The following is a 14,521-nucleotide window of genomic DNA, read 5'->3' as shown; positions in this document are numbered from 1 at the left end:
AGTGGCTCAGCCAGAAAAAGGTGCTGCAAAAACAGTTTGCCTAATCTAAAACTATGGCCAGTACCATGTTGGTCATGAATTTTACAAATATGATTGGACTGTTGTATTTTGTAGGGGTTCTAGAATAAACAAAACATTATTGTATCCCAATGTAATACAATAGCATTGATTCAGTTTTGGAAAACAATGTTCACTCATGTCACCTCTATTCCAATCTACCACAGCACACCTTCTTAATAATTGAGACCACCTCAAAATATCTGAATGTCAATATATCATTGGTGAGAATGACAAAACAAAGGAGTGAAAAAGCAACAGATATTTGGCATGGTGCACATTTTAAAATCTGCTTACTTTCCCATGTGGACTGCATTGTTAAAGTGGGTCTGATCAAAGGCTGAGGGCTGTAATTATTAAGAATCCTAAACACAAGATGCATTTACAGACTTATATCATTATTTGAAGGAAAACATCTGATAATATCAGAAAAATCTCAGACTTGTTTGAAAGGGAGTCATTCTGTACATATTCTGCTTCTAATTCGTAACTAACTAAATAGCTATTCTAGTGGATGACTTATCCATAAACTAAGAGTCAGTAACATGTTTATTATTCACATTTCACAAGCTCTATACACGTGCATTCTGGAGTGGGGAACTTCTGGAGCTAACCTCCAGGGGGCAGTAGCTCACTGAAAGCCACTGAAAAGTTCCTGAGTGTAAAATGTCAATTGGCTTGGGACTGGGAGATGCCCACTTTTCTTTAATTCTCCTGAATTTTTGTGGGGAACATAAGTGGACACTTGTGGGGAAAAACAAGTGAGACATGAAATTTGGGTGTTCTTAAGTTGTGGTAAAGTCAGCAAGACATTATGTTCAGAGAGCTATTATTATTATTATTATTATTATTATTATTATTATTATTATTATTATTATTATTATTATTATTATTGTTATTGTTATTATTAAAGCAGTCTGTTTTACAATATTTAATGTATCAAAACTTATATTGCACGTTCAGGTTCAATTTATTTATTCAATTTCTGGTATCTAGTAGCCCCCAAAAAATAAAAATAAACCATAAACCACTAAATAAACCATAAACAACTAAAGATTAAATATTATTTTGTGACTGCATGCAGGTAATGCGCAAGCAACATTTTTACTCACCCATGCCATTTATGGGTTACTGACAACCATTGCATTACAGCAAATCAGCATGTGTTCTAACAATTGCTTTAATAAGTCTATCCACATTCCTCCGCTGCAAATTTGGATGAGAGTCAAAAAGATTGATCTGTTTTGAGGGAATGTTGCTGTTTTGTTTGTAATCAGAGACCAAATCTATAATAAGGAAAACTATTTATCAAGTAGCAAAAGCAAAATAATTGATGTAGCCGCCTTGCACATGAAATATTTCAAAACTGAAATCGTAGTTCAATTATTTATCGATATATTCAATGGGGTTAGTCAATGCTTGTTATGTTAAAGGGTTAGAAACTAAACAGAAACACTAACTGGATAGAGGAGAGCATTTGATGTTGAACTTACATAGTGAATCACTATGATGTTGTGCTTTTCCCCTGGCACAGTTTGAATACGGTGTTTTGGATTCCTGCCTCTATGTAATGGACAACGCACAGATGCCTCTGACTGGAAGGAAAGACCCTGTCAAAATCAGTCGTGTAGCATCTGCCATGGTGAGTTGATGTATTCAGACAAGTTGATCTCATAAATATCCAAAATGAAATAGTTTTCAGTTTTAGTTCATATATATATATATCATCAATATTGCTGTGTTCTCCTGTTTGGCAGAGCAAAGACAATCTAAAGAGCGTGTCCTTCATTACCATGAACTATGTACTTACTTCAATAACTATGTAGTTTGCATATAATCTAGCGCAAGGCTTTTTTTTCCCACTACCCAAACGAGTTGAAGTTCTCAGACTTTATATGTTGTAACTAAAAAATAAATTGTATATAAAATAAATCATGAAACTTTTTCTGTATGAAACAAAAGCATGAAAATGATTTGGCTCCTACACTGGCAGTTTATAAATACACACTCACATGCCCCATAATCTTTTTATTTAGTTTCCTAATCCCAGGTTAAACCTCACCATGCATATTCTTGCCCCTGTATTTGCAGTTTGTACACAACAGATTGAGGTTACATATTATTCATATCTAAAACTAACCCTTGTCTATAATCTCTGTCTAAGAGGCCCAGTTGCTTGCTGGTGAGGGTGTCTGGGTCTCTTGTCTTTGATTCACTGGCACAGACAGCATGACAATTTAATCCTGCTGTCCCTAGCATTGGTTGTCATTGTGGGTAGCCAGTGCATGCCTGAGAGATGTTGATGGCAAATGCTAGTGACATTTCTAATTTCTGAAAAATATTTATATTAAAAGCATTTATATTAAGGGGCCTCTTTGCAGTGGCTAGAGTTTTATGTTTAATTGAAGGATATAACTGTTTGTGCCGGTACTGGTGCCAGTGCCATATGTAATGTCATACCAGTCTTTGCAAAATCCCATTTGAGGGGTAAAATACAGAACAAATTGCCCCTTCTTTTGTTCTGCATTAGTTGTCTGTGGCTATTATTTGGTTTACCACGGCACTTGTGGGAAGGATTATATTATGTTAATTTACAGCAAAGCACTATATGACAAAATAGATCATCAATGAAAAATTAAAACACAAAAAGTGGACTTTGGAGAACTTTGGATAAAATGTTCTTTATAGGGGAATAATTTTAATTATTGAAAGATATACACTGATTACCTGTGAGAAAAATATGCTCATCAGTAACAGTGAAAGTATAAATGAAAATGATGTATCACCAATTTAATAATGCATTTGTAAGCTTGTATATCTTGTCTACACTTTTACTTAAGTTAGTGAATAAAGTATCAGCAGTAACCAAGTATTTACAGAACAAATTAAAGGGATGGATAATTTATATTATTGTACTATAAAATGAAATGGTTGTATTACAATGGCAATGCAATAACAAAGGGCCAGTAGTTGCACAGGAGCAGAAACAAAAAGACCATTTGTAAAAGTTACAAAAGTAGTCCCCTTTTCTTTTTCACATAGCAATGTTGATACAGTTTATAATTGAGGAGCTACAGTAATATATTTAAGAAGAATCAAAGGGTAAAAATCTCAATTGCTTTCTGATTTTAATCTAGGTGAACTCAAAGGATGATGATGGGATTGTTGTGGGCAGCTGGTCTGGCGATTACTTGTATGGCGTGGCTCCAACAGCCTGGACTGGCAGTGTTGATATCCTGCTCAATTATGCCAATAGTGGGGTCCCAGTGTGCTACGGGCAGTGCTGGGTCTTTGCTGCTGTCTTCAATACCTGTAAGAGCCTTTTTCAATTACTTTACAAATACTCATCAGGAATGCACCGGCTATTATAAAAAAACACACCATTTTCAACTTTTGAGTTAGTGTAAATCCGTTATTTATTACCTAACGCTATTTGCATTAAACCTGTGCAGTGGGGTAATTTATTCTATACTATGCATGTTGATTTGTGGTGAAACTAGAAATAGGGCTGTTTAGTTCAATGTAGTAAATGACCACCCTTGAACTTCAGTGAGGTAAGTGACATGTGTTTATGCTAGGTTGCAATGCAAAGTTTTAGAGAGATATATAAATACATAAATAAATCAATCAATCAATCAAGTTGCCCTGGTCCTTGCTGACACTGGCAGGGGTTTCAGGTCAGATACTGGGAGTGAAATGAACATGGAATCCAAGAAAGCAATCAAAGTAAATGCAATTCTTACCATCATGATTGATTGCTCTTGATTGCTCAAGTAATTGAGTTTTAAACGTGTTTGTATCACAATGGATTTTATATAAGTTTAAACTTTTATTTGACTGCTGCTTCGTTGTTTCCATAACATGTAAACACTTTGTTTTCCTGACAGAACTTCCTAACTGTATGATACCTATAACTAGGGATTACTTAAAGTGTTAAACATTTTTTTTTGTATAATACTGCATTTTTTTGTGTTTTTATCTTTTTTTTTTTTTTTTTTTAAAGTTATTAAAAGTCAATATGGCAGTTGTGCACCTCCATCTGTAAAACAAAGCATTTGCATTTTGATGCAAATTGGTGTAATGTTGTAGAACATAGGGTTACCAACAACTTTTACATTGATCATATTTCTGAGAAATACTGTTTCTGAACTATTCACAAAACATAATTAATAGTAGTAGACTGAGTCTAAATGCTCACAATGATTAATGCTAGACTGGGAAAGGAAACGTTTCCTCAAATCTGCCACAGATTATTTGTTTAAAACTTCTGTATACACCTGCCAAGGAATCAAGTTGGGGGCAGCCATAAAGGTATTTGGTTGGTTATTTATATACAGTATATCGGAATGACTTTAGGATACAAAAAAAAAAATGCATTACTTTAATTAGTATTACTCATGGGTAACCAGTGTGCAGAAATATATCTCCAATCTGGTTTCCTTTGCTTTAATAATTACAGACAATGCTTTTCTTTGTGATAGAGAGAACCTGTTTAGGAAATTATCTTAAGACAATTACATGAAATTATACAGTGGAAGGTATAAAAAATATAAGGAGCCTGAAACATTTTTATCACCTTAACAGACAGTATATAAATATGTCTTATGTATCTTGAGATGCTCATTAGTACTTAACGTTACCATTATAATCATGCAAACCAATGCAATAACTGTATTCTGTGTGATTACTTTTAGTTCTGCGCTGTCTGGGGATACCTGGCAGGGTTGTCACTAATTTCTTCTCAGCTCACGACAATGATGGGAATTTAAAAATGGACGTAATTCTGGACGAGAATGGACAATTTATGCCCTCTTTAACAAAGGACTCAATCTGGTAAGTTTTACAGGATGTAAGCATTGGGACATTTAGTTGGTAGGGCAGTTAAAAGAGATGAAAGTGGGAGCTTTTCTTGAATAGAGGGATAGCAAAATGGATAACTTAAAGCAGCATGTGTAGTCCATTGTTTAATAAGAGTTGAAACCACTGTTAGCACATACTTAAATTCCACCCTTGAACCATAATAGGGATTTGAAATGAATACATCTAAAATTATTAATGTGTGTCTATTAATCTACTGGCTTTTGTGTTTTGTCAAGAAAAACACCCACAGTCCTAGTCTCTCTTCAGGGGCTTGTAGGTTCATTTATAAAAAATAAAAAAAATGGATGTTGAAGAAACTAAATATTTTTACTTTTCAGTAGGGGTGTGCCAAGTTATTGGATCTTACGAGTATTCATTACCATTATGGAATTTTGTTTCAGCTGCTGTAGCCAATTAGGCAGTGATAGCTGTCTATCTTAAGTCTATAGCCAATCCATGAAAGATGAGGAAGGACTAGTGCTTATTATAAAGATAGTTATTGTAAAAAAATAAATAAAATAATAATAAAATGCTCACTGGACTTCACATTCAGGTTCCTTCTAAATAAACATTAAAGCACTGCCTGGTCTCTTCCTGAAGGAAAAAAATGGCAGAATTATATTTTATGACACTTTAGCCCTGCTCCCTCGCAATAACGTTATCTGAGTATGATACGAGTACCAGTAGAAGTATGAGTATAATGAGCCGTGTAAGTGCAAGTATGAGTAAAGGGTCTTCTGCACACTCATATTATTGACTTTATTGGCTTAACCCTTTAACCCTTTGAGTAGTGAGTTCTAAAATGCACTGCCGAGGTTTTTTCTGTCTACTGCATGCGCTTAATTATTATGCGTACAGCTTAGAAACAAGCTGAAACTCTTACGAAACACTTACGAAATAGACAAATAATTTTTTCCGTAAATAAATAAAACAAATAAATAGATATAAATATAGTTTTATTTTGTCATAGGGAAATGTTTTGACTAAAACATAACAGGTAGACAATAAACAATAAACAACGGGGTGGAACAGCCACAACAACACGTCCTTAAAAAAAAAAAAAAAAAAAAGAAAAGGCTGAACTAGAGCGAGAGAGAGAGAGAGACACGAATAAATCATATCCGGGTAAACAGTGAGTGAGAGTGTCTAATGCTTCAGCATATGATACTCATTGTAGCATGGATCAACGCACAGAGCTTGGCGCCGTCTCTTCACTGTCGCTTGACATTGATGGTAAATATTCTTCACTTACATCTTCACTGACACACTCACTGACATCCGATTCAGTGGAAGAATTGTATGTATTTGAATTTAAATCGGAATCTGAATTCAGTATTATTTCTAATACTTCGTTCTCAATGAGCAATTTTCGCCAATTTACAGACATCGCTTTCATTTTTGTGATGGTTTATTGTATGTAATTCAGTCAATATCTAGCAGAGGGCAATAAAAAGTGTTACAGAAACCTAGTGTTATAATATCTTGTAATCAGAAGTTTTGTAGGCTCAGTAATTCAATTTTAAAGTTGCAGATCGTACCGGTACGTTCGTACTCCCTGGGGACCAGAGAGAAGTGAATGTACCAGTACGTTTGTACTACTGAAAGGGTTAAGGACTGTGACTGTGTAAACTTGATCAAACTGAAGTGTCTTTCTGGGCCTGTGATCGGGTAAACACGATAAAAAACACACTTCAATTTATTGACTTACTGGGCCACCATGTTGGAAATGCATATCATTGGATAGGGGAGGGATTGAATTCACACCCTGATAGTTTTTTTTTTCATGTGATATCACTGAGATGGGCATTTACATTTCAAAGTGCGGAGAAAGTTTACAGCAGCACGCAGAAACAAAACATCACAGGAACTTAAAATTATATTAGAACATTTATTCTGTCTTGTGTTTTAATATATATGTTTTTTTTATATATATATATATAAATATAGTCGTTGCCAATTATTTTTTATTATTTTCTCCCAATTTAGAATGGGCAATTATTTTATTATGCTCAGCTCACCGCTACCACCCCTGCGCTGACTCGGGAGGGCAAAGACGAACACACACTGTCCTCCGAAGCGTGAGCCGTCAGCCGACCGCTTTTTTTCACACTGCGGACTCACCATGCAGCCACCCAAGAGCTACAGCGTCGGAGGACAACGCAGCTCTCGGGCAGCTTACAGGCGAGCCCGCAGGCGCCCGGCCAGACTACAGGGGTCGCTGGTGCGCGGTGAGCCGAGGACACCCTGACCGACCTAACCCTCCCTCCCCCCGGGCGATGCTCGGCCAATTGTGCACCGCTCCCTGGGGGCTCCCGTCCACGGTTGGCTGTGGAATAGCCTGGACTCGAATTTGCGAGGTCCAGACTATAGAGCGCATCCTGCACTCCACGTGGATAATATATATATATATATGTTTTTACAACATTTATAAATATCAAGAAACGAGTGGATATAAGCAGATAATGTTTCCAGAACCAAATTATTTTTGTTTTTTTCCTTATTACTGATAATAATGGAATGAACCATTATTTTATTTATATTTATCTTGAGAAAATAATTGAGAGTAGTGTCCATTATTGCTTATAAAGATCCTGAGAATAAACATTTATTATGGCATTGTAATCACTCAGGTGAAACAATGTCTTTAATCTGCCCAGACATCAATATTTTTCAGCAAGGTCCCTCAGGTCATAGGTAGTTTTATATCTTTCTGAAATACTTTATAATGTTCCCCAGAGTGTTCTGACACCAATTCCATGATGCAACTTTAAAGAATAGATTTTTAGTGAATCTTTATAGGAAGAGAGTCAAATGCAGCCAAAATTGCTTGGTCCTGGGGGAGCATCCCACTGAAAAACGCTTAGTCCTTAAAGGGTTAAGGAACACAGAGTAAGACTGCACAACATTACCATAGTTTTTTTTTTTTTATCGAAATGGTGGAATTTTAAATGTTTAATGATCTGTACAGAGGCGGTACTGAGATCAGACTGTTTGGAACAATTGAAACGACAAGTCCGTTTTTTTAACATTTCATGAACAGTTGTTTTCAAGAAATGCTGTGTTATATCTAGGGCTTCTGATTTTCGGTTTTAACCGATAAAACACCCGTGATACAAAAAAAAAATGAATCTGGTGGATAGTCAATAAACATTGGAAAGCACCGGAAAAACTGTGGAAATGGTTAATCAATTCACATTGACTTTACCCTATTCCCATTAAAAAACAAAACCTACTATAAAAATAATAATAAATACATTTCCCAGTGCTGGGCAATGTCCCGCCTTCCTGACTTGCATCTATCATTGATTTGTTCTCAATACTTTAAACCCACCCCAACTACTGAATGACAGTACATTCCTACATTTCTATTGGGGACTCCACTTGCAAGATTTAAAACGAGATTACAATCAGGATGGAAGCTTGTTAGCGGGATTTCAAGCTGTATTACAGTTAAGATACAGAAGATTTAAAACAGAATTGTGGCGAAATGTACAATAAATGCCTACACACAAAAACCCCAGAAGAATGTGCCCTTGACCGTAGGGATTTCGTTGTGGAAGACAATAAAGGAAAGAAAGTACAACTTAAGTGTGCAAGTACTGTCGAGTTACTATACATATTTTGACAGAAAAAAACACTAACCAAAAACACTAATTTCATACAGTATATAAAAAACGAAAGCCCAGAAAAAAAAGGAATAAAGAAGTAAGTCAAATGAAATACGTTGATATTTTTTTCTATTTGTCTTTGTTGTTAAGTCCAAGTAGAATTTTTCAAATAGCAATGAAAAAGCAATCCATTCCCAGCTATTTATAATATTTTATTATGCTTAGCTTTAACTAGTATTTCTTTCCTTCTTGATATTTGAACTGTATTAGCATTAATTAGCCAGAACCCAGGTTCGGACCTGGGTAGGAGCCAGAGTGTGAAAGGGGCTTAAATAATGAGGGGGTTATCTGATAATTACAGGTGAAATTGGTAATGTAATTGTCAAAGTACCAAGTAAAAAATGAAAAAGTTTGCTACCTTGCATCACATTTTGGTCAGGGCAAAATAGATTCACACATACATTTCCAGAAAATAGACTTCTGAGAATGATTGGTTATTTAGGTAACAGTTATTTAGGTACAGTGATAAATGAGAAATATGTATATTCTTGGTAGTTGAAAACCAAGGTAGAAAAAATCAGTTATCTAAGGAGCAGAATTCAGGTTTGATAAATACAATCTAAATGGACTTTTCCTTTAAACACTTGCACTTAGTAACAAACTCAATTGTTATTCAGAAGAAAAACTTGGATCACTCTTGGGTTCTTGTGTGTGCATTTAATTTGATGTTAAAAAAGAAAGAAATGGCTCATAGTATTTCCAGACACTGGTTTAAATAATACATTGAACTTGCTCAAACTTTATAAATATTTAAAAAAAAAAGAAGCTGCTACCTTTGAATGTTAATGAAACATTATTGATTTTATTGCGTACTTTCAAACAAAAATCCCACAGAGACCATTCTTTAATCGTTATTAAGGAAAATGCCCTGGGCCTATATTTATCATTCATACATAAATAATTGACTAGATTTGTTCGTACGCATAAAGCTTAGCATTGTCGTACACATAATTAAATCCTGACTTCAATTTTGCATAAGGTACTCGGTACACACATTTCTAAGTAATAGGTGTTAATAAATCCCAATGTTACTAAAGTTGTTTGCACATGGAAATTTCCATTTAAAACGCCCCAATATAGCCATATATGGTTAACGTAGCCATCAGTCACTGCTCTGTTTTCTAGGCGAGTGCCCACACTGTTGTTTTGATTAATAAATTAATCGTGGGTTCTGCCTGGCCATTAGCCGCAGCATTTAGTAGACGGAGATGGGCATCAGATATAACCTGTACATGAATTGAATGGCACTGTTTTCTGTTCACTCTTGGTGCTTTAATTGCTACATGAGTACAGTCTATAGCATGGATCGTATTCGGGAACCCAACAATTTAATAGAAATTCCTTTTTACTTCAATCTGCTGTTCTTCTCTGCAGGGAAATTGAATGTACCGAGAACAGAGTGAAATGACCGAGTCCAAAACCCCAAGCATCAATGTGCTAAAAGAGACTCGTGAAATGCCAGTCATGTCTCTGATCTGCCTTTGAAAGATACTAGTGTCCAAAAACCAAATAGTAGAAGACAGAACCTGAATATGTGTAGGAATAGGATGTGTGCCCTTGGATGGCCTGTGCAACACAATTCCATTCCATTGGATAGCTGTATCTTGTGAAACGCTATTTTGTGCTTGCTGCAAATAAGTCATATTGATCCCGAAACTCTCACCAAAAAGGAACATTATTAGAAAGGTTTTCCAGAAGTACGAGCAGCCATTTTCAAATTATGTTTTGATATATTACTGTATGTGAATTTATAGAATGTGTTTTTTATTTCTGAATAGCCTACACACCTGCTACAACTTATCATATTAATGTCCTCCTGTAATTACCAGTGCACAACTGAAACGAGGGAGTTACAAAAACAATACCTTCTGCTGTAATAATCATGGTCTTGGTAACCAACATTTATATCACACTACTGCCTACATATTAATAACAATAGTAATAATAGCATATTTGGTATATAATAGCAATAATTTATGAAATAATTATATGTGACAAACATTGCAATTTCAGCAATACTTGCATCAATAACATAAAAATAATGAGAACATTATTTTACATATTGCTCTGATTGCAAATCTTTAATTGATTTAATAGGAGTTTGATCTTGCAGCACCATCATTCTAATACAAGGAAACAATCATATGCATGGTCCGGAGAGTGTGCGAGTCTAATTGTCTAGTCTTTATCTTTTCATGACCACATACTATATAAAATACACCTGGTTTAGAAGGGAATACTTGTGATAAACATAGGCCCTGGGTCCCACTTTCCTTGATCATATACATATATTTGTATATATGATAAAGATGATAAATACAAATACATTTTTGGTTAACTATACTGGTATTGCTTTAACAGAATGTGTGTAAAAGATCCCTGCTTGCATGCATGTGCCTAATAAATAACAGATGTTCTCATTTTAAACAAGCAGCTTTCCCATCAATTTCCATGCAATATTTGTTTGCTGTTTGTTGCAAGCATTGGAATATTAGCAGTATTATTTTATTTTCACCAAAATTTTGCACTTTGGAATAGTCCCTGATAAATAAGGCACTCTTTGTGTAAGATTGTGGCTGCCACAAATAATACGAAACATCTGTTAGTTTATTGGCAGACATTAACCGAATTACCAAAGAGTCGAAGACTTGCTTAAGTAATGATTTTCTTATGTCCCTCTTCAAGTCAAGGTTGCCTTATACACAAGAGTCCACAAATTATTAATCCACATTATTGCTGACATTAAGAGTCTTTACACTCAGGACAAGGAGATGGAGGACCCATTCAGTTCTATGAATTGGCTTCTGTGACAACTCTCCTGTTTACACAGGTTTTTTCTGTCACCACTCGAGATCTTTCCACTGGTTTTGGTGAAGACAGCACTCAGGACCACAACTGTTTCAGTTTAAACAGGGGAATCCTATATGTTTATTATTTACAAGAGAACTTGAAACCAAAATAATAACAAAACAAAACCTATGTCCTTCTTTGGAGCACTAAGTAAACAGTTAGTTTGGTTAGTGAATAACCAATACACTTTAATTCTAAAGAATTGGATGGCTAAACCATTTACTGGCTTTAAGCAGGATATTCATATATAGTGTACTTACATACACATGCACACTTTTCTGTTCTCTTCATTGTTATTTACTCTCTCCCTCTAACTCTCACACACCAGTCTCCCAAAAACCAACACTAGCTTGCATACCTGCTGGGTTTAAATGCCTCCCTTAACGAGTTCAGCTGTACCTCATTAAGAATCTAAATTGCTCCTAAGAGCCATCTTTTAAAACCCCCAGGACTTCTGGGAAGTGTAATTTTTTTTTATAAGGCTAGTACAAACCTGGGAACCTTTTTTCTTTTTTTTTTTTTTTACTCAAGTGTGCAGTTAGCACTATTATTTTGTGAAAGGAAGCAATATTAGATAAATACTTATGCAAATTATATTTTGAATATATAGTTTTGATAAATAGAAGTCAGGGACTGGCAAAGTACTTTCTGTTAATATGATAGTTATTTAGGTTATGAAGACATACACATACTCACCAGTGATTTGAGGATAGACTGGTGGATTGAGACAGGTAGAATTGTTCAATTGTTCAATCCACAACAAACAGTTGAATGCTCTAGTACACTCATAAGTAGATTGTTAATACTCAGTTATAGTAATATTTTATTGTGGCTTTTTTCAGTTTAACTTTTTTGTAACTGTCATCAGCTTGAGCATTCTTTGATATAGCCATTGGTGTTGTGTGGCTTATGTTTTGCGGATATGTACCATTGAGCAGCCTGTTTGGACTCCAAAGACACTGTTTAATTGAAGTGACCTAGGAAGTGAAGTAGTAACAGACTTCCTGGAAGACAAGCACTCAGAGAACTTTTTTTTTTTAATCTAGTGTAGTACCAGGTGTCATTTTAAAATTAAAATGCATGCTTTTTGTAGCATCTTTCTTTCAGAACTGCACATTCTAGGCAAGATCCAAATAATAATTTTGTTAGCTACAATCACTCTAATCCCTTAGCAGAACACTATTGTACAGTGCATTTTATTCTGTTTGTGTTTTATTTACTTAGGAATTACCACTGCTGGAATGAGTGCTACATGTCCAGACCTGACATCCCAGTTGGCTTTGGTGGATGGCAGGTAGTAGATGCAACTCCTCAGGAAACAAGCGATGGTGAATTTGAAATTCATGAATACTTATTTAATATACATTATTTTAAGAAGGCTGTCTGGTGTTCTTTGTGGTTAAGGCCCGTGACAGTGAAGACGGAGTGGGTCATCTAGAAAAGTCGCTAGAGTTATGTTGATACAAAATAAAGCTGTATTACTCAAAGCTGTTTACTCCAAATCATCATTAGCACAATTTTTATTTGAAAGGAAAAAGAAAAACGCCGTTACAATTCTAAACAAATAAGAAACAACTTAAGACTACTTACAAGTTCCTAAGTTAAAAGTCTTAGTTGTTATATCTGGTTTGGTAACTTCCGTTGTGTTTGTTTCTCATTTCTGAAAAAAAAATTGGTAATGATGAGCTGTAGTAAATAGCTTTGAGAAATTAGACTTATATATCTAAAATAAAGCTTAATGTTAGTGGTAAAATGACATGACCTGTTGTAATAAGAACACCATAAAATACCCATGTTCATGAAAACATATTTATGAAACGTATAACGTATATATAGCTGTTTTGTGAGTTTGGGAATACAAGGGTTTGTCAATAGGGACCATTATTCTTTATGAAATGTGCTATAAGTATGCAATTTATTTAATAATTATGAACGTTTTTAGCTTTTATCAATACTTAAAGTGTGATCACATTATACTGAATTTATATCAAGAAAATAGCAAAAAACTAACTTGTACTCATGTTCTTCCAGGAATGTACAGATGTGGTCCAGCTTCAGTCAAAGCTATAAAACATGGTCAGATATGTTTTAAATATGATGCTCCATTTATTTTTGCTGAGGTATGTTTTCTGTTTAGATTGCTTCTTGAGTAACGGTCTTGCAAATTATGGTGTCCCCTTGCATGTCTCCAGCTGCTTTCATCATGCATTATGATGATGGTGTGGTTCAGATTATCGGTTGGTTTGGACTACCGATGTTCAGCAAGAGTCTACTGTACGACTGCAAAGTTAATGCACCCAAAGTACTGCTATATTTGTAAAAGCCTTAAACCATTTCTGAATTATGATGTGCAGTGTTTGTGAGTGTAATACATTATTCATTTAGAATCTTCCTTGGCAGAGGCTTTCGCTTGTTTTGTTTTTTTTAAGTGACTTAATGTGTGTTCCTGTGTGTTTTGTTCACTACTCTCGACTGTTTCAGGTTAACAGCGATGTTGTTTACTGGAAGAGGATGAGGGATGGGACGCAACAACCCATTAAAGTCAACAAGAATCATGTGGGACAGATGGTATTGACAAAGGAAGTTGGCCGGGATGAAATAAAGAACATTACTGATCAGTATAAATTCCCAGAAGGTCAGTAGCATAATGCCATTATCTATCTATGAAGGGAGGAACCTGCTGTGGAAAACAAGTGTTTTTAATATGTATTTAATATTCAGGTGGAACAGATATAAATGAACAGGGGTGACTGTGACACATCTTCTCATTGAATTATGTATTCGATTTGTTTATAAAAATGTTTATAGAAATGCCTTCAATCATTGGAGAAATTGGAGAATATATTAGAAGCTGCTCAATCTGTATGACTGAAATTACTAAAAAATACATTGGTGTATGATCTTCAGAATTCTATATGCACTTACATGTGGCCATTAATTTGATTACATTAGTCCTTGCAGAAACTGCACTGGAAAAGCAAAACAATTGCCCCAATATGTTAATGTTGGACAGTTTTACAGGCTAGAACTATACCCTCCTAATGTAAAGGGCCTAGCTACCTTACATTACTATAGTATGTGACAAA

General features: G+C 35.0%; 1 protein-coding gene across 1 annotated transcript in view; it reads left to right on the top strand.

Moving 5' to 3' along the window:
- The window catches only part of LOC117394421 (coagulation factor XIII A chain-like), a 44,544-nt gene that overhangs the window by 19,916 nt on the left and 10,107 nt on the right, over positions 1 to 14,521 (top strand). Inside the window, exons 6-11 of the mRNA XM_033992672.3 lie at positions 1,592 to 1,699; positions 3,195 to 3,369; positions 4,752 to 4,890; positions 12,660 to 12,763; positions 13,467 to 13,555; positions 13,917 to 14,070. Coding sequence (XP_033848563.2) covers positions 1,592 to 1,699; positions 3,195 to 3,369; positions 4,752 to 4,890; positions 12,660 to 12,763; positions 13,467 to 13,555; positions 13,917 to 14,070 — 769 coding nt within the window. The remainder of the gene's footprint in view (positions 1 to 1,591; positions 1,700 to 3,194; positions 3,370 to 4,751; positions 4,891 to 12,659; positions 12,764 to 13,466; positions 13,556 to 13,916; positions 14,071 to 14,521) is intronic.

Source organism: Acipenser ruthenus, chromosome 3 (genome assembly GCF_902713425.1).
Source record: "Acipenser ruthenus chromosome 3, fAciRut3.2 maternal haplotype, whole genome shotgun sequence".
Lineage (NCBI taxonomy): Eukaryota > Metazoa > Chordata > Actinopteri > Acipenseriformes > Acipenseridae > Acipenser > Acipenser ruthenus.
This window is presented reverse-complemented; position numbering and strand designations above follow the sequence as displayed.